Below are 25,078 nucleotides of genomic sequence, written 5' to 3' on the forward strand. Positions count from 1 at the left end.
GGAAGTGTTCTGGATACGTGCTCGATATCGCCGTTTCACCGAGCATGCATCGGAGGTGGCTCGTGTGTGCTTGCTCCCGCTATAAATCCCAGGATGCATTTCGCACTCGCAGCAGTACGAGGGCGGACAATATGGAGAAGACGCACAAGTTACAACTGTAGCTTAAGTTACTCTTAACTTATATATTTATATAATATATAGGCCTAATATAATAATAATATATAAATATATATATGTAAGGTCGTGTGTGTGTATAGCTTATACACATGACAGGACACTCATATCTTTTCAATTGTTATTCATTCAGAATATTTACATACTATTTGAAAATGAAAGAGGCTGGGATTTTGTTTTATATCATTTGTTTATATTGTTCAGTAGTATATGCCTAAATGAGGCCGTAGCACAGTTAACGGACGAGCAGAGGTGGTGACGTCATCGAGTCCGCTGCTGTTCCAATTGCAGGTACGTACTCGCGTGCTCGCAAGTATGTGCTTGAAGTACAGACTTGCCAAGTACGTGCTAGCAAGTCATCGAGTCCGTAGTACGCGTGCTACGAATTGAGAAACGGCCTATGTCTGCACCCTGGCCGATACAGCCATGGTTGTGGCCTTGGTATTATAAAGGTGGACAGAAGGTTCAGCTGAACGCTTCATAACCAACTATGAATTAAATAGCTACATTTAACCACCCAGGAAATCCCTGTCAACCATATGTGTGCCAAAATAGCAAAACCACACTTCTTGTTTTGAATATAATCTTGGAACTAGCCAAAAGCTCTTTTGGTTCTTGGATCTTAAACGTCTCCTGGCAAAGTAAGAAGTTAATATCTTGAATACAGAAAGTAAACCAACGTAATTCCTGGTACGTGAGGTCATGTCTCCAGCAGGGTGGCCAACATTTAGTGGTAGCGCGAGCTGTCAGTGGGTTTTCCCCTTCATGACCAATTCTCTATCAGAAGTAGGGATTTAATTTCACCACTAGGTGGCAGTGCTGTCCAGTGAATGCATTGTTGGGTGTAAACATATGTACTTTTCTCGTGTAAATATCAAACAATCACAGCCTTACTCCGATAGTTCCACTCAGTTATAAAACCTGTTGATTGCCAAAGCAGAAGAAACATTCACAGATCAACGATGAAATCATTGCCAGCACCAAACAGAGCAGATACATTACACAAACATGTAGAAGAAAGCACATCGAGATTCCATCCCAGCTGGTGATGGAACAGCTTAAACAGAACAGTCCAGAGCAGACTGTATCCCTCATGGGCATATCACTTGTCTTTCAGACGTTTTGGATTGAACATGACAGCATGAGACAATTTTCTAAGACCCCATACCAGAGCTGTGTAGTCGGATGGTCCCATGAGATTATGAATACCTTCTATGTTATATAATACTCTACAATACATTCACAAATCATGGTTCTTATACATCGTGGCCACAAACGACCACATTCGAGCCCGACCCCTCAGCATGCGCCCTGGCACATCAGATCACAATTTGACGTCCTCCAGGTCTGATCTGGGAGTGTCCACATCTGACACTTAATAATGTGGCGAGCAGCACGGGAATGACCTGACAGGAGCCAAGGTTCAAAGGAGTCTGCAACTCTGGTGCCCCATACATCGCACAACCCTGAGAGTTGCCTTTATTTCAACACACCACAAACACATGAAACACACATCATACACTCCACAACAACGACGGCCTCCCCCGACCCTCCCAGGATCCTTTGCGGCACCCGGACACGTCGACCACGGCCATGAATTCCACAAAAGCGTGTCCCGGATCGGATCGCTAAAGTCTCATGGAAACGAGCAGTGTAGCCGAGGCCATGGCCACATGGTCTAATACTATAGTCTCATGAGACTATGAGACCAGGATCTAGACAAACTTCACGTCCTGGCTTCTGACTGCTGTGTCAGGTGGGCGGGCTAGGTGCTTCATGCTGTGTGAACACGCAACTCTGTTGACTCTTCTTTTTTTTTTTATTAACCAGTGTTATTTCGTCTGCCAAGTCTCTATGTGATCCAGAGCAGGAATCCTTTAGTGCAGGAGGCCCATTTCTCTCTCTCACCTACGCACACACACACACACACACACACACACACACACACACACACACACACACACACACACACACACACACACACACACACACACACACAACCTTTATAATACCATGGCCATGACCATGGCTGTATTGGCCAGGGTGCAGACATACTGTCTGTACCTGGCAGGGCATCACAGAGCCCCGGCCAAGTCCTCATACTGTGGGCTCTGGCCGCTGCCTCCCTCGCCACAGCGTACCAGCGGCGGTGCTATCTAAACAAGCCCTGGCCTGCTCTGAGGTATATTGGCTAATGCTTGTGGCTCTGGTTAGCATAGAGCTTACTCTTCTCTGACAGCACACGTAACCAAAGCTAGCCCCAATGTGCCTCAAGGATACTCACCTTGAGTCACGTCGTTGACTTGAGTTAGACTGTACATTTTCTACCTTATTTTCACGCATGGTGACATATTTTATAAAGAATTCAAAGCAAAGTGACTGTTTTTATCCTATCTTATTGAATCATGTATTCTACTTTCATGTAGCTATATTTAAAATTCAAAATACATAGGCCTACAACTAATAAACAACCATTCTTAGGAACTGAGGAAAACTTGGGAAAATAGTTGACATCACAACGGCTACATCAAAGGGACTAAACTACTAATTATTATTTCCAGCATAATAACGGTCAACTTCATTGTTGTAGGCCTACAACTCACTTAGCACCCCCTAGCGAGATTACAAAACACCATGCTACAAAATAGATGAAACAAAGAATATCATTTTATATCACTTTCTCCACCAGATGTCACTATGCCCAAATAATACAAACCAGTCTCTCAAACACTCACATGCAGTAGCCTAAACGTCACAGAATATAACTGGTTTACCCAGAAAAAAAGTTAGGATATGTGACAAAATATGTTTCTACTATCTTTGTCTTTGATCCATCTTTGATCCAAAAAAATACCCAACCAAACAATTTCCGTGGGTTTTGATTTAATTTAATCTTTTACTTTATTTTTGAAGTGTTCAAATTACCCAGAGATAATATATATTTTTCTTTAAAAGTTTCACATTAATGTCAACCGCATATATATATATATATATTTGATTGTTATTATGTTTTGTACAGTAATAACTGTACACAACATATTTAAGATAGCCTAAAGGTAACCGACTAAATATCAACACCTCAACATTAGAGAACATTTTCGGCGTCTGCATTTAGTGGCCATTCTTTGTTGCTGTCAAATATTGTCATATAGGCTACATAAGTCACCCTCCCCACAAGTCCAGAAGCAACAGCCATTAAATACCTCACCTCAATAAACCAGGAGAGGTGGGTTGGAGTGTGGGTGCGTGCGCGTCCGTGTGGGAGCGAGAGAGATTGGGGAAACTCTGGTGCAGTCATCATTTAATCGTAGGAGAAATGTTTGTCACAACGTGCTTGAAATGAAAAGCTGGAGATTTACAATAACTCTTCGGTAAGTCAATGGACACAGCATAGGCCCGGGGTGCGGGAGTAGCCCCTGGTTTTCTGAAGGGAAAGTTGAGCCAGCCCTCGTAAGCCCTATCCTCAAGGACTTGAGTGATGGGAGCGCTGCCAGTCGGCCCACCTGGCAGCGGGCCCCTGAGAGTAGAGGAGCCAAACAGTGCTGCACTCGTCATCCCTGTCGCACCTATACTGCGACAGGGACGTAGTATAGGTGCATCACAACGACCGCGTCCCTTTTTCGTGAGGTCAATGTTTAGAAATTAATCTTGGAATGACTTGTCAATTTAGAGAGACGTTGTGTTTGGAACTGCCGCATTGTTTCTCATGCGAGATGTGGCGAATCCGAGTTTTCTTTATCCTCGGTTTTGGTATATTTCCGTTGAGGGCTTGCAGTAAAGCTACTTGTTTGAGTCCCTTCAATATGGCGGATAATCTCCTAAAAAGATCCCATGATGCCGGTGGGGGGGTGTTCTGCCCCTCTGCTGTGGTGTGCCCACTAGGCACTAACATCACCCAAGGAAAAGGCCTGCTTCAAAACCAATTATACACATCAAGTCAAGCCAACGTTAGCCAGCATGACCTGTGGTCTCAGTAAGGAATTAACATTGAATGTGGCCCTGAGCCCTAAGGCCTTAGGAAGCTATGATCTGATGATCACACTGAAGATAAATGCGGAAGATGAGGCTTCGAAGGATCAAAACAATGCTACACAAAGAAGGTAGTAAACCATTAAGTGTACTGTGTGTTATCACTAGTGAGCATGTCGAGAGTAGTCATTTACATGCTTCATATTTAACCTTTATACAAGCCTATCTCTTAATAATAGCAACAAACACAGGATTTTACCAAAAAGCATTTTATTTCATGTAATGTTTATTCACAATGTTAGTGTATCAGTTTGGGAAATTAAACCTTATACAGTGTTGAGAAGTAAATATGTTTACATGTGTGAACATTTACATTTACAGTTTCACATACTTCCTCTCAATTCTGTTTGTACTCTTTAGTACAGAAATCACTTGCAAGCCACATTCCTGATCTATTCAGAATTAGAGGGAGATGTTTTGAAATGGAAGAACTTGAATTAAAACGCCTGTCAAGTCATCTACATGCCCATGAAGTTAACCACAACAATCGTCTCCTAGATAATGCATCAAGAATCAAACCAAATTTGGGATTTTTGTTGAACCTTTATGTTTCCCAAAGGGGCCCTTGGAGCATGAATACACATATATATATATACACACTATGAGTGGTATCTTAAGGTTTAACATGAAAACAGCTCAACATGCTGGACATGATTTAAGCCATGAAGCTCATTTCAGGAGATGTCAAATATCCACAGTACGTCATTCCAGGGTCCAACATCACCATGGTTACTGTACGGCTCCCTGTGTTCAGGCACACAGCATCTGCCCGGCCAGGAGGGCGTTTCGGTCATGGATCAAGGTGTAGGTGAGCTCAGCCAACCGCTTCACTGACCCCTCAGAGAACCCGGCGTCCTCCTGGAGACAGAGCAAGGGGAGGAGACAAAGGGGCATGGTCTAATCATTTAACCACTCAGATGATCATAACAAAGGTGAGTTGAGCTACAACAGGCAACTACAAATAATATCCACAGGCCAGTGAAATTATACAATAAAGACAAAGGTTTGAATTTGAGGGATGAAGAGAGCTGTGTCCCGAACGATGATAAACACAGATTAGCTGGATGAAGCAAGCAAAGTGACGTAAAACAGAACAAAATGTGCTGCCACTAGTGACAAGACTGAATAAACAAGACATGCAAGGCCTTGGATCTCACAGAACCCAGCTAATCACACAAATAAGGAAACTACTAACAGAGGGAATCGTAATGATTTGGGCATCATTCCTTGTTTAGTTCAATCAGCATGCAGAATACATTTTCTCATCAGGGGAAAGGACAATGTGATGCATAAAGTGAAGGGTTGGTGGACCTTTGTTGGTTCAAATGAATATCGCCGAATGCAAGCTGTGTGTGAGACAAATGAACGACGGCCTACTTTGTCGTTGATGGGGCATGATATTGGGCAGACTTTCATAGCACCACAAGTCAGAGGAACAAATTCGACCATTCTCTAAGTTCTCATTTGCTTCTGCCTCTGGTTTAAAAATAAAAGCCCAGATACACTGTTGTGGTTGTTTTGATTTGGTGATGCCTCTCTGCTTAATATCCCTTTTTAATTCTATGCCCCCCTCCCCAGTTCTGTGCATTCTACTTATAAGGACTTTGACTGCCTAGACCAGTGTTCCCAAGGTCACAGAAGTCCTGCATTGACTCAGCTTTGATCTGAGAATCACAAGTTTCACAGACGAAAGAGACATAGTCCATAAGGAACTTGCTAGCTTTGTATTTCCCCTACCTGCTATGCACTCCCTCAGAAGATGCTATTTAGTCCCAATATTGAGTTGCCAAGCAATGCAGGTAGGCTGCAGACACTTCGGCGAGGAGTCAAGTATTCACCAGGTTACCTCAGTCCCAAATATGACCACTTTGTTGAAACCCACTTTTGACGTTGCACCGGGTGGCAAACTTGCCACCCGGTGCTGCGCACTCTGCACAGTCATCTGTTTTTATTTCATTAGAAAACCCAGGAAATCATCTCTTAGCGGGTCTCCAAACCAAACCGTCTGCAGCAGCCAGCCATCAATCTGCTCTCCCGGACCTTAGACCTGCGTCAAGGTGCAGGAGCGGCGAGCGCTGACACGAGGCCCACCGACTATGGATAATGTGGAGCTGGAGAGCCAGGGAACCCGGGAATAGCAGATCCGAATCAGAACTAATCAGAACCAGCACCGCTTCAAGAAGGGTGACACACATTTTCCACATGGGCCCGGTCGCGAGCGGAGCTGAGGCGAGCGCACCGGAGGAGAGCCCGGCGAGATGACAGGCTCCTTGTTGATTAAAGCAGCACGGGCAGCAAAGTGGAACCAGAGGAAGACCGGTGGTGGCAGAATACTCCAGGGTCTCTGCATGCCTCAGAAACTGCATGGCGTTCACACATTTTCTGCCTGATTCTTATTGGCTCTCTGCCTCTTAGATGCAAAGTCCGAGACTCTTAGGAAATCAAAGGGAACCACAAATATTTCCTGTTTTCTTTATGGAGCACCAGGGTCAATCTCCTCGGGTTTAATTGCTGAAAGGGAGATAAGGGGGGGGGGGACGTGAGCCAATGCATCTGTAATCCACAGAACTCTGCAGATAACAAACCTAAAACACACAGAGCCCTCTGGAGACCCAGACTTTCATACTATAGTGTCAAGAAATCAAAGCAACTTTGCATCTTTTTTTATCGTTATACCAATTAATTAGATGAAAGCATTCCGAGTGTGACTGTTATCTAGCAGCAATCAGGGAGTTAACACGGACGTCTTTTGAGCTGTTGCATGTGTTGCTGCCGTGGTGTGCAGCCACCACGGGAGAGTGCATGTGATGTGATGAGTGGCCCGCTGCCACCCATGTGCATTGATGAGGAACATTAGGGGAGCTGGCGTCTGGCGGGGCTCGAACACGGCTACCTCTCCCCAAACCACAACTAATGACTCTATTACAGGCCTCTCTTCTGATGGACGCAAAACAAAAACACACTTTATACGTGTACGCACGCACAAATGATTAGTAAAAAAAAAAGAAGCAAACATTAAAAAGAAAAAGAAAATGGGCCGGGATCACCAAGGCGGATCAAAGCTTCGTCTGAGACTCCGCTGTGGAGTGTATTCCCCGTCTCCAGATACGCATTCTTCTCAATGAATCATACCTCGTAAAAAAGAGGAGAATGTATTATTAAATCAAGTAATCGCCTGCACACTGGAACACAAATGCCTGATTTGAAGTGTTTTTTGGCTCGTGGCGCAGATCTACCCCGTCACAACTGCCAGTCAACTCACGCTCCGCATTTGGACAAGCGCAAACAAACCCGGGGATCGCATAGCCTGAAAGGCAACAAACATGGTTGGCTCTGGACATTTGCATACCCGACCGCTCTCAGGCTGAAATGGATCTGGCGGGTGTGCGAGGGAGAGGATAAATAACTGAGTGATAGCTGCTGGGCTGTGGGCTGCTGTTCTTTTTTTTCTGGACTCCAGCTAGTGGATGGGGATGGTCTGGTCTTAAACGAGCTCTATCCTCATCCTGACCCGGGCTGTACCACAGACACATCTTTGCCGTTGCCTTGGGAGTGGTGAGGCTTGACAGAATCCACTCACAAGGATGCAGAGAGGCGGCTGCAAACCAAAAGCACGCTGGCTGCCCTCTTGTTATGGGCACGAGAACGTCCAAGGGTGAGCACCAGGACACGCAGAGACAAAACCGACACGCATACACAAAGAAGTCTCACACATCTTATTTGTCCACAATCGCGCGGGAAAGACCCCGGGATACTGGGTATATTCCCACATTTGACACACATATAAATATAGACACACTATATTAATGCAAGTGTGACCTCTCCCTCTCTCACACAATCAATCAACACATGCACAAATAGCCACACTAATTTATGTACATCGTGCAATCATTCACACACGCAAGAAAAGGGGATAGCTGATAGCCAACACACACACACACACACACACACACACACACACACACACACACACACACACACACACACACACACACACACACACACACACACACACACACACACACACACACACACACACACACACACACACACACACACACACAGCTATCCGATCCGGGTGGGATTTTAATGTCGCCAGAACTCCATCATCTTAATCATCATCACAGCTTTGAACACGTCCTGTGGGGCATATGAAGGAGAGGTTTTTCCACCATGTCTGTCATGGTGTCTCCTCCAGGGCAGTAAGAGGACCTGGGGAAGCATTTAGGAAGCACTAGGGCCCCCAAGAGCCCCTCTAAAACACACACACACACACACACACACACACACACACACACACACACACACACACACACACACACACACACACACACACACACACACACACACACACACACACACACACACACACGTAGCTGTTGGACGGACGTCAGACAAAGAAACCCATCCCTGAAGGACTTGAAGTGTAATAGAGCCCATGGGATGGAAAACCGCTCTTAATTAGCATGGTTGATTTAGCCGTTTGCGCTAGTGGGCACTTTGTATTGTGTGTACGGTGTGGAGTCCTTCACTGCCGAGGACTGTCTTTGCTGCCAAAGCTTTAAGGGCTGTAAACAGGGGGGAGGATTAGGAAATAACGGGATTAACACGATCACCAGTTACCTTTTTATTTGACCCTGATTAGACGAGAGAGAGAGAGAGAGAGAGAGAGAGAGAGAGAGAGAGAGAGAGAGAGAGAGAGAGAGAGAGAGAGAGAGAGAGAGAGAGAGATGGAGAGAGAGAGAGAGAGAGAGAGAGAGAGAGAGACGGAGAGAGAGGAGAGAGAGATGAGAGAGAGAGCGAGAGAGAGAGATGAGAGAGAGAGAGAGAGAGAGAGAGAGAGAGAGAGAGAGAGAGAGAGAGAGAGAGAGAGAGCATTGCGTTCCACTTCAGGATGATAAACTAGCATGCATCATCGCTCCAGGCTCGGACTGCCAGAAGCATCATCATTTATTCACATTAGTGGAGGGGGGGGGGGGGCGTTGGGGGGTTTGCCGTCACCAGGAATGTATGAAATATTAAAAATGAGATAGAGGCACATTTGAGTTCTGAAACGCTTTCCTTTCCACCGACAGGACAAGCCCCTGCTACATCGATTAGTGACACATTCGTCCCCTGGTGGCCTGCATGGTCTTTAATATCGCCTCTCTTGGTGGGTCTCTTGTTAAACTATTGGAACTGTCAGCACACGTATGAACTGGTATCAGGGGGGACACAAGTACGTAATGGTCCTGCTGGAGCCATTGTTACTCCCACCATTTTCCCCTCAATCGTCTCCAAGTAAACACATTCCCGCTCCAAGGGAATATTGAATATTGAAAAAGTGATACGCCATCATGATCATAAACAATTTAATAATGGCTGAACTTGACAATGAACTATAACTAATGCAATATACCTTCATGCGCCTGCCCAGACAGTTGCTATAAGGAATATGTTTTCAATTGCACGCACAAATGCATGAAACCGCCGCGCGGCCTCTTGTTATTCCAAACTGCCACCACAAGTTTACGCAATGGAACTTCAATCATTAGCTTCTATTTTTTCCTTTCTTTTTTGAGAGAAAGGGACTTTGACAAGCCGAATAAAGCGGCAGGTCTTTGAAAAAGAAAAGGAAAGGAGTGAGAGAAGACAGAGTGAGAAAAGACGGAGAGAGAGAGCGCGAGGGAGTGAGAATTAAGTCAGTAAGAAAGCACCGCCAGACCACACAATAAGCCACCTCCAGACTAACAAATCTTACATGGACCAGATGCTATCAATCTTTCCATCCAAGAGGAAGGCACACTGCGCCACACAAGCCGGCATCGGAGGACAAAGTATTCGGCAATTAGGTCTCTTTAGACGCCTGATCATTTGCACGCCTGTGTCGGTCCCCTGTGTTAACCAGTGGCCCCCACACCTGGGGGGATGGCTTTCTTGCTGCCGTGGGCTTCCACTTCTGTTCTCAACTGCGCCAGGGCCCCCCGGTCCCAACTGACAAATGGATCCTGGGTTGGCTTGGCACGGTGCCACTGGCCAAGGTTACTGAAAGAGCTGTTTGGATTAGACTAGCTACCAGGCCCAGTTGTATAATTGCCACTTCATGACATTTTATAAAACTTGGCGGAAGCTGCAGCAATAAAAACGGGATTCTGCTATAGTGGTCTTTGCCGGCTCCGATCCAGGCAGGGAATTATTCACACAAGGAATTTATTTTTCTTAATTTATATATTGGTTCAGATAATGGTCAGATCAGGTCAATTTCGTCTGAAAAACCTCAAGTCAACTCAAGAAAATATTAGTATAGCCCTCAATAACAGTTACAAGAATTATCCAAAACTTGAAATGTTGTATCCGGGCCAGCCTGCATTGAACTGAACACCATCCCATTGGTGTACTGCCCTTGCTAAAAGTAATTACTTAGCAGAAATCTCCCCAAGTGACCTGTGCACCAAGTTCCAGCGCTAAAACGGAGGTGAAATACACCTTGTGCTTCCCTGCAAGAGGGGATACGGTTTCATGGCTTCTGACAGCCTGACCCTTAGTGGTTATTGTAATCCTGCCCCTAACACCCCCCCCCCCCCTCCCTCAATGTCTCACTGAAGACAGGCAGTAGCCAGGGGCTACAGGTCCAATTACTGACCGCTCCGCAAGCCCTGATTAGAACCCTATATACTATAAACACTGCTAATGGAACCATGTTCCATCTCAGGTCTAGGAAGGCTACTGGTTGGATTGCATTTGCTTAAGCTTGTTGAATCTATCGTGTTGGCTGGAGAATAAAATAATGTGGAAACAGGCGAGAAACCGGCAGTTTCGTTTGCTGAAAGGCTTACTATCCAACCGTAATCCAACCGGTCGAGAAATGACTGGGCAGGGAACATAGTTCTTGCTTGGTGTAAGGGGATAAAGTACCTTCACCTGTCTTACTTACACCTAAAACCAGCAACACGTTTGAGAATTACTCAAGGTAGAAGTATAAGAAGCGGCCAATATGGCGCTTGTGATTCTTTTCTTGAGATTGTTCAACACAGGGAGAGTGTTAGTGGATTATGCATATTTAGGTGTTCACTGCAGTTGACTGGTCCTCCGTGGTTTCAATACCCATGTCATTTTAACTCCACACAATATCCACACAGTTGGCAAGAAAGAATAAACGAATGAAAGTATGAATATATGAATATATCTCTGGGCCCATCTATTTTTCCAACCAGTGATTGTATGTTCTTGTAGACTCTCCAAAGATGACGAATAAAAAAAGAAAGAAAAAGAAAAGATAAATACTTTATAGGGCCTCCTGCACAAGCACAACACAATCTCTCTAATGCAGAATAGGGATGAGTCGGTCGCGACCGATTCGTTCACAACGAACGAATCCCGAACGACAAGAACTGGTTCCCCAAAACAAGAAGAACTGGTTCTTTGATTCTTTTTATTTTTAACATAAACCAAAATATGGTCACGTAAATAAAATATACAAACCAACAGAGCTTCGTCTCCCTGTGACTTATATTGATTCAGTCTACAACGTTCTCAAAGATTCAGCCAATGAGAGGTAGCAATGCTGTTGCCATGGCACCTGGGTAAACAAATGACAAGGCGGTACCGTCGAATATGCACGCTTTCTCTGTCTGACGTATCTTGGTGTCTGTCCCTATCTTCGACTTGGGGCCACTCATATATCCCCCTACATTTCTGAAAATAGACTTGACCTCCATCTGTTTATTGGATAAACGCATTTCCCAATCCCAGGAGTCTTTGCTCCATTGTACGTCAATTCGAGAACAAACAAAGAAATTAAACAGCAGTTCGTATTTTTTATTTATGACCATGAAAGTTCTGTAATGCCTGAATAATGAAGAATAAAATGTAAAGTAAAATACAATTATAAGTATAAAACCATGATTGACATATAGAGAGTAAGCAAGTGGTATAAATATTGGTGGGACTTTTAGTTACCGTATACTATATAGTATATCTTGTTGATTTTCACGGGGGTAGAGCCTAGAAATCGCTTAAATTATGCTCAGGGCCGTCTCGCGGGGGGGGGGGCAGACACCAAATGGCGTAATCTGACGTAACGAACGAATCAAACAAACAAATCTTTATAGTGAACTTAACTGAAAGAACTAGTTCCCGGAAAATAATAATTTTGTCCATCCCTAATGCAGAAGGACCAGATCCAAGGTTTGGATGCATTTTCTACAGTTTCCAAAATATCCTGTCCTGTAAGGCGACAGGGGGAGGGGGGTGGTGTGGGTTCCACCGAGCCAATAAAACATCTTTGTCAGCGGAATGTTGGACTTCATCTCCCTCGTCTCTTTACCACAGTGGGCACAACACCACTGGTGAGGAGCGAGAGACCAGAGCACTGCAGTGAGGAGGAGATAATAATGAGAGGAAGAATAATGGCCAGAGAGTGCTGGCTGGTTCCCAGTGGATCGTCTAACTGTGAATACCGGCCCCTTTCACCCGGTGTTGCTGAGTGATGACTTTGTTTGAGTTTGACTCAGCGACAGACGTGTCTCACAACAGTGCGGCGAACAATGAACCTTTAGTCAAGGAGGTATGAACGCACAGGCAGGAGGATTAATGTGCGAGACATACCAAAGCCCCAAAAGCAGTGAGGGAGCCCCGCAACACACACACACACACACACACACACACACACACACACACACACACACACACACACACACACACACACACACACACACACACACACACACACACACACACACACACACACACACACACACACAAGCTGCAGCACACACACACACACACCCACTCAGTCAGTCCAACAGGCAGATAAAAGTCACGCTTCAATTGCTTATCACACCAGATAGTGTTTAACATGTTTATAAAGTCACAGCTATCACGGGTCATATAGAAAGTACACTGGGGGAATCCACACCCACTGTCATTACCTACGATGCACCTTGGATTGGAACGAGACTGACGGAGACACATCCTGGTCCCTGGGTGACCTCACTCCCACTCAACAAAGTATGTAATCACGGGCCTATAGAACCTCAGGAACACATACAAGTCTAGGTGTAGCACGGTGAATTTACACCACTATCCAAATAACCGCACTCGGAAGACTAAACATCAGGGGGGGGGATGCTCAGCCAGGAAGGGGGCGACGTTCAGGAGGAGGCGGAAGGAAACAGCTACGGAAATTGTTTTCATGTGTCAGTTGACTAAACGTGTCAATAACAATTCCTACGCCTGACTTCAAGCCGGGTCTTAAACTAGGGTGGGCTGTGTTCATAAAGGTCTTTGAAACCAGGTTGGTCATAACTTTCTGTACAGGAAATCTGTCACACTTGAAATGGTTTTCCATCACCCCTTGGAGCGAAGTTCAATCCCCATGGTCACGGTTTCACCACGGTTTTATCCGCCTGTTGAGGAACACAACTTCCGACATAGTGGTTGGTTGTTGCCCTGGCTGCTAGCATCCGCAGATCAACTTACCACCCACAGACAGCCCGTACGGGTGGCTGTGCTATACTAGTTTCTCACACTGGTGGCTTGGTGTGTGTGTGTGTGTGTGTGTGTGTGTGTGTGTGTGTGTGTGTGTGTGTGTGTGTGTGTGTGTGTGTGTGTGTGTGTGTGTGTGTGTGTGTGTGTGTCTGTGTGTCTACCCTCTCCGTGCCAATTTTCCCACCAACCTTAAATACACTTAACAAGAAATCCCAAGCAGAGGTCCCTGTGCAAACACACCAACAGGCAAAGCTGACTAAAGGTTAACTCCGGGCTCCAACACCACACATTTCATCCACGTTGAGCTCCTTTCCCCACAACATAATTGAAGTGCCGCAAACTGAAACCAGCTCTAAGGTGGGTGGTCACATGCCGCTCAGCACCAAGCAGTATGGTAAAATAAACACACACAAGAATGCCTTTCTGGACTGGTTTCTTAATGGCTGATTGACTGTTTACAAACCAATTGCAAAGTGCCTTCTTTTTAAAAAGTACACATATCCTGTTTGTAAGAGCTCTCTCTTCATAACATCATCGAGTCCTCTGGTTCTTTTTAATCTAAGATATCAAAGCTGGGTAAACATCGCTTTGGTATGTCTAATTTCTCTAGCCAAACTCCAGCGGTTGAGTTTCACACATACCGACAAACATCTGGCACGCTTGGGAGAGAGCGAGCTTGGGAGAGAGCGAGCTTGGGAGAGAGCGAGCTTGGGAGAGGGCCTGATACGCTGCACATGTCGGGCCGCTCGGGCCTCTCCCCGAAGCTCTGACCTTAACACTCTGCAGATACATCACCACGGAGGGGGCCCCGGGGCCCCGGCTTCTGTCTGGATGGAGACATCTGATGTACGACTGAGGCCGGACCCCCATGTCACTAATCCACACGTTTAGAGTTGGATCACAGGAGATGAAGAGTTATGAAGGACAAACAAGCGTCTGCTGATGGGGCCAGGGAGCCGGTGCTGGTGGACGGAGGGAAGTAGTGTGTGAACAGACATGGCCCATATTGGAGTGTGAGGCTGAGGCCAAGTGCAGGCAATTCAGAGGAGACTAGGGAAGGCGGGCTGTAGATATAAAATGTGAGAACAAGCTTGTGGAGGTCTGCATCTCATCTCGTCGTTACTTTTGCTTTGAAGGCCTTGCAGCTCTTTCCTATGCGATTTGGATTTCCACCTTTGGCACAACCCAAAAAATAAAATTTTCTCTATACTGTTCACATTTTGCTTGAATCTACAGCAATTGAGTTAAAAAATCAAAAATCAAAAGGAAACTAAAATAAACAGACAAGGTATCGCATTAACAGCAGGGAATGTCGGTGTATCTGCCGTGTGCGCGTTGGTGCGTGTTACAGGATATCTCCCACGTCTGGACCCAGAGCGGGCAGCCGGGCTCACGCCGGGGGGCGACGGCGGGGGTAATAAAGGCTGGGAGCGTGCTGTAACCGCAGAGAGACGGCGCTCGCCACCACCCCCGCTGCTCTCCCATGACCCCGGCCCGGGTGCAGCCCCCTGGGTGACTGTGGCTGGCGCACCAGCTGGGGGGGCGGGGGGCGTGTATGGTTTCACCTGTCGTAGGTAGATCTACACAGACAGAGGAGAAAAGACCTATAGAGCCCCTTCCCCATCGGCTCCTTCTCCCCCCTGTATCTCTGCACCTCTCCCTCTCGCTCTCTCTCTGTCTTCTTCGTCAGCCCCTCGCCTTTCTCTGCCGCGCGGCTAATCTCTTCTCGGATTCAGCGCTCTTGTTCGGCACTCTTTGAGGAAAAGGAAGCGCGGGGTTGGGTAAACATCAGGGCTCTCACTGCAGTGGATTACAACCCCCATACATCACCGTGACAACTCGCTTTTCACCCTCTGACAGGTCGCCAGGACCTGCGTGGGGAGGGGGGTGGGGGGGGTGGGAGAGGGGAAAGGTTGGGTAGCTGCGGTCTGGTGACACTTCCTACCACTGCAGTGGTTACCGATAGGTATCCTCCGTCACTGTTTTCACACCATCGCCCTATCGGCTTACCACCGTTGTTGGTCTCGGGTTTGGCTATCGAACTGCCAGACAACAGCTCTGTCATAAGTCATCCATCTTAACACAACTTGTGATCCGATGGTCTGGACGGTCTGCTGGAGTCCGTAACGGGGGCAGAAAGGCCTGACCAGCTTTTGACAACGCCTGTTCCTACTCTTCTCTTGAATCAAGATGGATCAAACTTAGGACACGTTTTATATTAGGAGACAAAGCTAGACTCACTCAGGGTCTAAAGAGGCCTTGTGTGAGGTTGTACAAGGTGGGGCACCGCTGCCACATCAAAAGGAAATTCCCATTCAAACCATTGCTTGTACATTAAATGTAGATTTACTTACATTCAATGGAAATTAATGGAAAGTTATTAACCAAGCTTTTCCAAATGGCCAGTTGTGATTCATGATTTCCTTTAATGTGGTATTTAAAGAATCTGAGTCATATGGTGTTTTACTTTTCGTATTAAATTCTCTCCAGTTGATAACCAGACTTTGTAGAGGCAGAGTGATTTTTGATATTCATTCAGGTTTTGACAAAGAAAAAGTCTGAGAAAGGGTTAAAATTAAACCAACAATACACTAGGTCTGAGAAGATGGAGGGGCTTCCAATCTGTCAAGGGAATCTTTGGATACCCACTTAGTTTGTTTGGATCAGGACTTATTAGAAGATGCTCCCTTGAAAAGGTAGAAAATCTAACTTTTTTCTTTTTTTTATAAAACATGGAATCACTTCATATTATACTCATGAAAGGAAATGGAAAATCTCGGGTCTTGACAACATCATATTTTTGTTCCGTATGAATACAAATTTTATGCCGTACGTTTAAGTTGTCAAAGCAAATAGCCAGTAATCATTTTCTATCCTTCATACTTCATCAGTGCCTCAAAAAGTTGGTAAATATTTGGCTGAAGAACATGAATGAAATTGACAACAGCTCTTTTCGGACAAAGCAATGAAACAGCTAAAGTTCCTTCGTCCGTGTTCCAGATATTTCAGGTATTTACCCACTTTTGATTTGTGGTTACAAAAATAAATGAATGTGAACATTTATGTTCCGCTGGAAAATAAATACTCACATTCAGTATAAATAGTCTTTCAATATCGAAAGCAAAAATATACAAAAACAGATGCTTCATGCCCGAATTTTATAAAGTTTACAAACAAAAATCTTGTTTTCCCAAGCAATAATATTGATGTTGAAAATGTAATCGAAGATTTTGTTTTCTGTTCATCACAAGGACAACGTTGCAAAATTGTTGACACTGCATCATGGTTTCCCATTAGAAGACATTCAAGTAAAGAAAAACACCCAAAACATTGGGTTTCTTCGGAGAAGAAACTAAATACAATGTCTTTCTATTGCGCTGCAAATCTGATCAGTCTCTTACTCTATCGGGTGGTCATCAAATCTAAAATAACATTCACCCACATCTAGAAATAATCTTAAAAAAGACATGGCAATACAATGTTCATTTTAAAATGTATTTCATTTTCTATAATCATATTTTACCATGAAAACAAATTCCGTAGCTGTACCAATCATATAATCATATTTTCAACTATTTTTCAACAATCAACTTTAAAAGGTAGCCATCATAATTTTTTACTCTAAAATGTACTTTGGTTTGAAGGACATTTTTCAACCAAATGGTACCTTTAAAGTCGGGTTGCCAGAATGGGGACCATGTACGAACCCAAGGGCAAGACGAGCCAAGCTCATCATTATAGTTTGAGGGGAGCAAATTTATTATATTATGGTTAGACAAGGACAAGCAATGACAATTCCTACACTGTAAATTCATAAGCTAATTTATACGTTTGCAAATCACAAGCCAGCTCATGTGGAATCCATTTGGAGATCTTTCTGGGCTCTAAGCTGTGTCCATCTTTCAAATGCAATGCCAACAACAAACTCTAGTATGATCCAGTTAATTGGTTTGCTTCCATGGCTGCAGCACGCTTTGTTCATATGCCAATTAGTTTCTTATCAGGGAACCTTGGGTACCCGGATAATAGTATATCATAACACACAGTCCACAGAAAGAAACTGGCATTAGCAGTACCATTGTTTTTGGAGCTTGTTTTTTTATCATGATCATTTATCATGATCATTTTAGTTACATTTAGGTACATTAGTTACAGGTTACACCTTTAACTTATTGAATATAATAATCTATTAACACTGTGAAACCATTCAAATATTTACCAGTTATACTTGTGATTTGTGGTTAAGGAAATCGAGATGGGGAGGTTGGAATGTTTTTTAGTTTACACAGCTTGGAGATGGCAATTTCCTGGTATTCTTTTTAAACTCAGGAGAAATAAAAGCTAAACCAAATGTTCGACCATCATCATTGTCATCAACATCACATCCTTGTGCGCCTCTAAGCCAGACAAGGGAAGAGCTGGCAGTGCTCGTGACAAGGATGAATACGGCCATCTGGGAATAGTTATCGTTATTATAACAACAAAACAAAAATCATACAGTGATTTATGCGAGGCCATATTCGCCGTCTCGACTATCTCATAAGATAAGCAGTCCGTCATGCCGTATGCAGCCCCCGTCATCTCTGATCTCTCCCCCTTCTTCTTCTTCCAAGACTTGGGGTCATATCACGTATTAACAGCATTAGTCTCAATTCATTGCCGGGGGTAACTAAGACCTGGTGGGGTAACACAGACGATAACAGAAGATAGTTCACATGGGAACCATTGCAATTTCACCGGACTTGCCGGCTAAGGAGCGAGCCATCCATCTAGGTATGTCTTGGTTGACCCTGTGAAATTCACTCAGATCTCCTCTCAAATCTTGAACTAACCGACAACACCAAAAATGTGTTCTTTCTTTTTCCTCTTTTAATAACCAGGCTCCATCTGTAGTTCATCCTTCACTTATTTCTCCGCGGGGCCATTCACAAAACTTTATAAAAAACACTGTACCCAGACAGTCTCTGGCATGGGGGTTTTGCCAGTGGTTTGTGAGAGGGAATCAGTCTGCCAGGAGACCTCATTTGTCCCTGATGCTGCTGTCATCAAGAGCATAACTCATGAACAACGACATAAAGAGTCCAACAACACATACGGAAATTCTGCTTTGCTGTGCAAGAAAAAATAAAAAGTGACGAGTAGAGGGTGGGATGACTTGATGATTAGCATATAGTCTGACAAAAGAGACAAATGTGATTGTATGAAATGAATAACCTTCACCGTTATGTAGTCAGATAATAACCTAGTTCTGAATTCCAATTCCCCCCTTAAACTCCACTGACCCTGGTGAAAGGCTTGGGGGGGCAGTCTCAGTCAGGACTCCCAGAAAGAGCAGCTTAACCAGGACTGGTGGCTGACGCCTTCATGGGACATGTGCTGGTCAGATGAGGGGTCTTTTATGCCTTAAGCACCTTTAGAGCCTTTTATTGCCTCCTCTCAAATTAAACCAATGATAGTCAAGCAGAAGGTCAGGATAGCAATGGTGGGTTAGGGTTTTTGGTGCAAAATTGCAGCAATTATTTTTTTTAAATCGTGATATTAATTGAAAGATGATATTATTTGTATTATTATGTTGTGGACTTGACGAAAGGGGCAGGATGGTTTAGCAGCAAGCTGAACGGTTTGGAGGACAATGGCATGAATGTCTTTATCTATGTTATAATTATGTTTATTTATGATTATAACTAACAGCTATCAGTTTATGATTGTTATGTCTGAACTCACGGAGCTCACACACCAGTGTTAATGTGCAACCTTGAGCAGGCTTCAGTTCCCTTACCAGCCAAAGGGGCCACTAATGAGAAGGAATTTGGGATTCTTACACGTAGTATCTTTAAATTAAAAATACAAGGATGGGCAAAAAAAACGTCTCACCTCAGAGAGAAGAAAATGGATGCCGTAGAGTAGAATATTCTGGAGCTTGGCAGCTGATGCAAGTTCCATCAATGGCAGATGCCCCGCCCCAGTCTCACTGACGGACATGCCATCTGAAGTTTCCAAACGCACCTATCAAAACAAACCCAACCGTGCCCAATCAGCATGTATCATCTTCTATGTGATCAAAATGTTCTGGAGCAATTACAGTTTATTTGTTTTCCAACTGTAACTTTATAGGCCATTTTATTAAAAGTTTAACATTCAATAGTATTGCACTTTACAGAGTTTCCTAATGGTAGAACTTTTGTTTTATTAAGTACATCATAGCAAAACCTACTCATAAATAATACGAATAAAGCTTAGTAGAAAACAGTACAACAAGCAGTAACCTGCCTGGATTCTTCTATTTTGATATTAGAAGTATTTAATTCATTCTCTCTGGATATGCATGTAAAGCTATGGGCCAGAGAAATCAATTAAGGTGCCTGATTCACTGAATAAGCCCATTCCCTTTAACTGTCTTATTACTGAGGCTCATAGCCATCACTGCTATGCAATTATTTTGTCATGGAGGTCTGAATAAATGTATATCATTGAAAAACAACCCTGACACACGGTATGTCAAAAGTGTCAAAATAGATGTGCGTAATAATACATAATTATACTCTCATAATGGCTCAGGGTGTGCATTTATAACAGTCTGAAACACTTAGGTTTGATTACATTACTCAATCAGCCTCCTGGAGCCCTGCTGGCGATGCTGAGGGACGCACAGCACAAGGGCAGAATAGAACAGGAGAACCCTTAGCTCCCCTGAAGGGATGGTTCCCTGGCCCCTGTGAACCAGGGGCCCGAGCAGCCATACGGTGTTGGGGGATCCTACAGGATAAACCTAAGTGTTTTCAGGGGCCGTGTGCTCAGCTAGGGGTTTCTCTTGACAGCAGAATTGCCTCCAGCAAACACCAATTTTATGCAGCGCAAATTGGTGGTGTAGAGGAGGGAGACTCTGCGATGTATATCTAACGCCTTGCTTTGCTATTGCAAGACTAAGGGCCCCTGCATGTGCTATTGCATAGATGTGACCCTGCAACACACTCCTGGAGTAGCAAATTCACATGGACACGACAGTGCTGGCCAGCGAAAATACAAAGGTAGAGAAAGTACTAAAGTAGGCATTGACTTGACTTTCCTTTAGCCTCTTTTACTGTTTGTACCAACGTCATAACATCATTCCAAACACTTGAACATTTCAAAGCATTACATTGGATCTTAGGAAAAGCAGCTCTTCTTGTTTTCATAAAGATTTCCCTTAAACTGTGAATTTCATGAATGAATAACATTGTCATGTTTGAGTAACTGTTTCAGGAAGTCGGTGAGCTACAGACAAGGCATTTCTGCCATTTTACTTAAAATTTGTTTCTTTTGCTATGTTGCTATGTTCCGTTTGCATGTTAATATTTTTTTGGATGCTCTGATAATTTGCTGGTTCTGTGATTTGCCACATTGCATCTTTGTGTTAGGAGTAAGGACAATTAGCAATGGTCAAGTAGTATGCTTCTGATTTAATAGAAAAAGAGAAAAAAACAACCAGGGGGAATTAACCTCCACAAGTCAGCTTGACCTTATAAATAAGATAACCATTTGATTTCTCTGGATATTTCTAAAGTAAATGTTACTCTGGTTCACAAGTCCTTTTATGAAACTCCCCCCCCCCATCTGCAGCTGATGCAGGCATTTGAAGTAGACCAAACAGTAGGCTTCTCCCCTGGGACGTATTGGGTTTCTAAACAGCCAAAGAGTTGCTGCGGAAGCCTGAGGTGGAGTACAGGTGACATTTTTTTAAGTAGTACTTCAGGGAAACAGGATCCATGGTGCTGCAGATGTCTGCTTTCATAGACGTGCAAAGCAAAGTTCATTCATAGTGTGGGAAATGTTACAGAGGTGATAGCTGGGATTCTAAAAAGAAAATGCATTTCTTGCAGAATATGCGAAGAGTGCTGTCGTGCAAAATTAACTTAAAAATGTGTTAACTAGCACTTTGATTATAGAAATGATGTGTGGCCGAACTCAAGTGAAAATATTGGAATACAGTTCAGACTTTCAAGGATGAAAGTCTGAATGGAGTAAATGAACACTATCAACATACAAACCATTTGAATAATGTCAAACAGTTTAAAAAGGGTTTCAGTTAAACAAATAGCTGAATTGATAATGTTTGAACCAATGGATAATAGTATGATGAAGCGTTAGTATGATAAGTAGACGTATTATAATAATGATAAGTAGTAGAAGTAGAATAACATGAAATAGCATTAGTTTTATAGGCCAATGCATTTAAGAAAACCTATTATTAGCATTTACAAACATTACCTTAGCATTGTGTGCTCCTCGGGGAGAAGATAACCAGACATGAATGAAGAACATAGCCTCAAACAACAGCCTCGTTCTCAAAACTCTAACTCATAGATATGCGAATGTCCATCTCCAGGGGGATCCGTTGTAATATAAATGCTGGATGGGCAACAAGGATAATTCTAATTGCTTAATTATTTGAAAACCACTGAAACAAGGACCTTCAGCATCTTTAACGTCACAGCGCTTACCTAATGACAAACTATGGAATATTACGACGTTCACACATCTAAAATTGTTGGCCCATCTTCTGAAACTGAGATCTACAAAACCACACAGAGGTCCATGTCTTTATACACCAATTGGAGTAGAGTTGAACAGTACAGTTGTCCTTCTGACTTGTACTTTTAGCCATCCTATAAAGCAGGGGTACTCAAAGTTTTGACAAATGAGGGCCAATTTAGGAACCCAAAATTTGGGTCAAGTGAGGTCTAACGCCTTGTGCCCACTGCACCGTCAGTCAAAGGACTCAGAAGGCGTGGCTGACGGATGGGGGTGGTTTCCAGGGTCGTCAGAGCCCGAGTAGTGTCACAGTGCTTAAATTTGCATACGTGTTCTGATTGGATGACGGATCCGTCGCTGCCGAAAAAAAAAAGTGAAAAAATTTTCAACTTTTTGACGGAGCCTTCAGCGCACGGATCCACAATTCATTGCGTGTCCGTCCCCATTCAAAGTCAATGGGGATCAGTCAACGGACGGAGGTAGTGGGCATGAGGCGTAAATCCCGAAACTAAGGTTCAGCCTTTCAAAGTAATGTACAGTCGGATTAAAACTAACAAATGTAAAAGGATTAATTGAAAGCTAGAGAGAGTCGACTTTTCTATTTATATTCATTTATTTTTGAATAAATGAATATTGATATAATAATATATATAATTTTTATATATGACTTACATAATTATGTATGTCATTGCGGGCCGCCAGGAATGATTCCGCGGGCCGCCATTGGCCCGCGGGCCGCACTTTGAGAACCAATGCTATAAAGGGTAGGGTTTGTTTATTTAATAAGAAGATAACAAAAATAACACGGGTGTGTTGTAACCTACAATGGCAGAGGGGTGGTTTGCCTGTGGTGGGGACTCCAATGAGGGTATGGGATTATTTATGCCTCTTGGCCATTCAGCTGCTTCAAAATAAGCCACTTTTTGAGTTGAAGAAAAACAGCATGGAATTTGAACATTTGAGTGGAAGGTTGAGGAAGTAAAATAAACATCCTGCTCTTCCATTTAAAACATGAAAACCTACCTTGTGTTTATATGCTTTCAAATGTATTTTATTTTATTATGGTATCATCTTTTCTTCCTCATTCTTCCTTCTCCACCATCTCTACATTGAAATGCCAGCACTGCGTTGTGGTGTGGTTGACATTGAGATTCAAATGCTCCTTTGATACCCAACATCAGAGAACATGGTAATCTTTATGCTGGCACTCATCACTAAATTGGCCTAAAACAAGAGGGCTGTCTCACAAGGAGCCATGGAGGAAGAATGGGCAGGTTGTTAGAGAAGACATGAGGGAAGTCTCACTTTCCACCATCATGTATGCGCCTAGTGAGTCCTTGTTTTACCCTGGTTTAAAACACCTTGATACAGTTTTAAATAACTTCACGGCTAGAGTCGAATTGTGGTAATTAGATAAAATAAAACAGCCTACATCTAAAAGGACTAGAACACCTTTAACTTTAATAAGGCATTTGGTTCGAAAAATGCATTTATCTCTGCCAATACCGCTTAGTTTAATCGCCCCATCAGATCAAAAGCAAAAACAACACCTACAGAGATAAACAACACTTTCTTATCCAAAACAACAACAACAACCAAACGTAAGAACCCAAACAATAACAAAACACATTTTCCCAAGCAACAACTAAACACATTTTCCTAAACAACAACAAAACACAATTTCCTAAACAACATCAACAAAATGCAATATTCAGGATAACAACAACAGCAACGTCTACTCACCCAAACAACAACAACAGGGTGGAGCAGTGCTCGGTTGGCAGCCTCCAATGCTTTGACCGTTTCCTCTACTTCAGAAAGACCGGAACCATTCACCTGGAGAGATGGACAGAAATAAGACAGTTTACATACATCACACCATATAGTATGCTTATGTTTGCTCCGTAGTAGGAGCAGTAGGAGTTAAACAACCATGGATAGGAGTTGTCCAATTCTTCTTCATGCTAAACAGAAAGTAACTACATTTCACCATCCCAAATTAAGTGATTCGATGACGTCTCCTTACAAAAAGTTTGATGAAGTTCCATTCTTTTGACAGACGGCTGGCATCCCCAATCGGTTCTGGGAGCACGTCCAGCTCCTGTGAAATGGGCAGAAGGGACCTGATGTTAAAAAGAAGGCCCATTCTACTTCCCATAAGAGCAGAACATTTAAATGACTTTCAGTCGTCCAAACACAGACCCTTGTCTAAGCATCGTTAGGTTATCCATTAGTTGAGTGTCTTGAAAGTTTAAATAATGTTTATTTATCCAGCTATTTGGTACCTTTATCTTCCGACCCATATCATCGATCCATTTCCTAAATAAAGAATTTACAGTTTTTATGATGACCGTAACTGTGGCTTATCACTCAAGAATAATTACAAGCTTGTACAATTACATGTAAGAGATTAGAGCACAAATAGATGCAAAGCTTGGGTTTCTAGTAACTTCTTAAATGCATGAGCCAGTTATGTGCCTGAAAGTCCGGATGGATTTTTTATGACTTTGCAAATTGAGTTAAAATAAAATAATAAAACAGCCAAGAATTTTAAAAGCTACTTTGTTTCCGGGAACTAAGGAAACATATCACATTAAAGTGATTCTGTATTTTTGCGTCATTGAATTTAGCATGTGCCAACTTAGCCATTTGTAAAAAGAGAACCAGGATCATGTGTATAGAAGTTGGACCTGTATGTTTGAGAAATGACTAAAAGGAAAATAGACAGATACAGAGATTCTGCATATTCCATACAGCAAACAGCATTTCATTGACAGGGATAAGCTATTAAGCTATACTTATGAACAGTGAAAGGGATAAAATGCCTAAAATAATGCTACAAAAGTAATATTATCAGTAACAAATAATATCCATTGAAAAAGTACAGAATATATAA

At 43.4% G+C, this 25,078-nt stretch overlaps 1 protein-coding gene across 2 annotated transcripts in view; it reads right to left on the minus strand.

The window, feature by feature from the left end:
- Nucleotides 1-4,382: 4,382 nt before the first annotated feature.
- crppa (CDP-L-ribitol pyrophosphorylase A) overlaps nt 4,383-25,078 on the minus strand; it is a 31,083-nt gene continuing 10,387 nt past the window's right edge. The window contains exons 7-10 of one of the 2 annotated variants that reach the window (XM_056602179.1): nt 24,209-24,283; nt 23,926-24,018; nt 19,546-19,677; nt 4,383-5,061 (exon numbers count right to left, since the gene is read on the minus strand). In XM_056602179.1, the coding sequence (XP_056458154.1) occupies nt 4,954-5,061; nt 19,546-19,677; nt 23,926-24,018; nt 24,209-24,283 (408 nt within the window). In that variant the 3' untranslated portion in view covers nt 4,383-4,953. The remainder of the gene's footprint in view (nt 5,062-19,545; nt 19,678-23,925; nt 24,019-24,208; nt 24,284-25,078) is intronic. The other variant, XM_056602180.1, reaches the window with a different exon arrangement.

This window comes from Gadus chalcogrammus, chromosome 11 (assembly GCF_026213295.1).
Source record: "Gadus chalcogrammus isolate NIFS_2021 chromosome 11, NIFS_Gcha_1.0, whole genome shotgun sequence".
NCBI classification, from domain to species: domain Eukaryota; kingdom Metazoa; phylum Chordata; class Actinopteri; order Gadiformes; family Gadidae; genus Gadus; species Gadus chalcogrammus.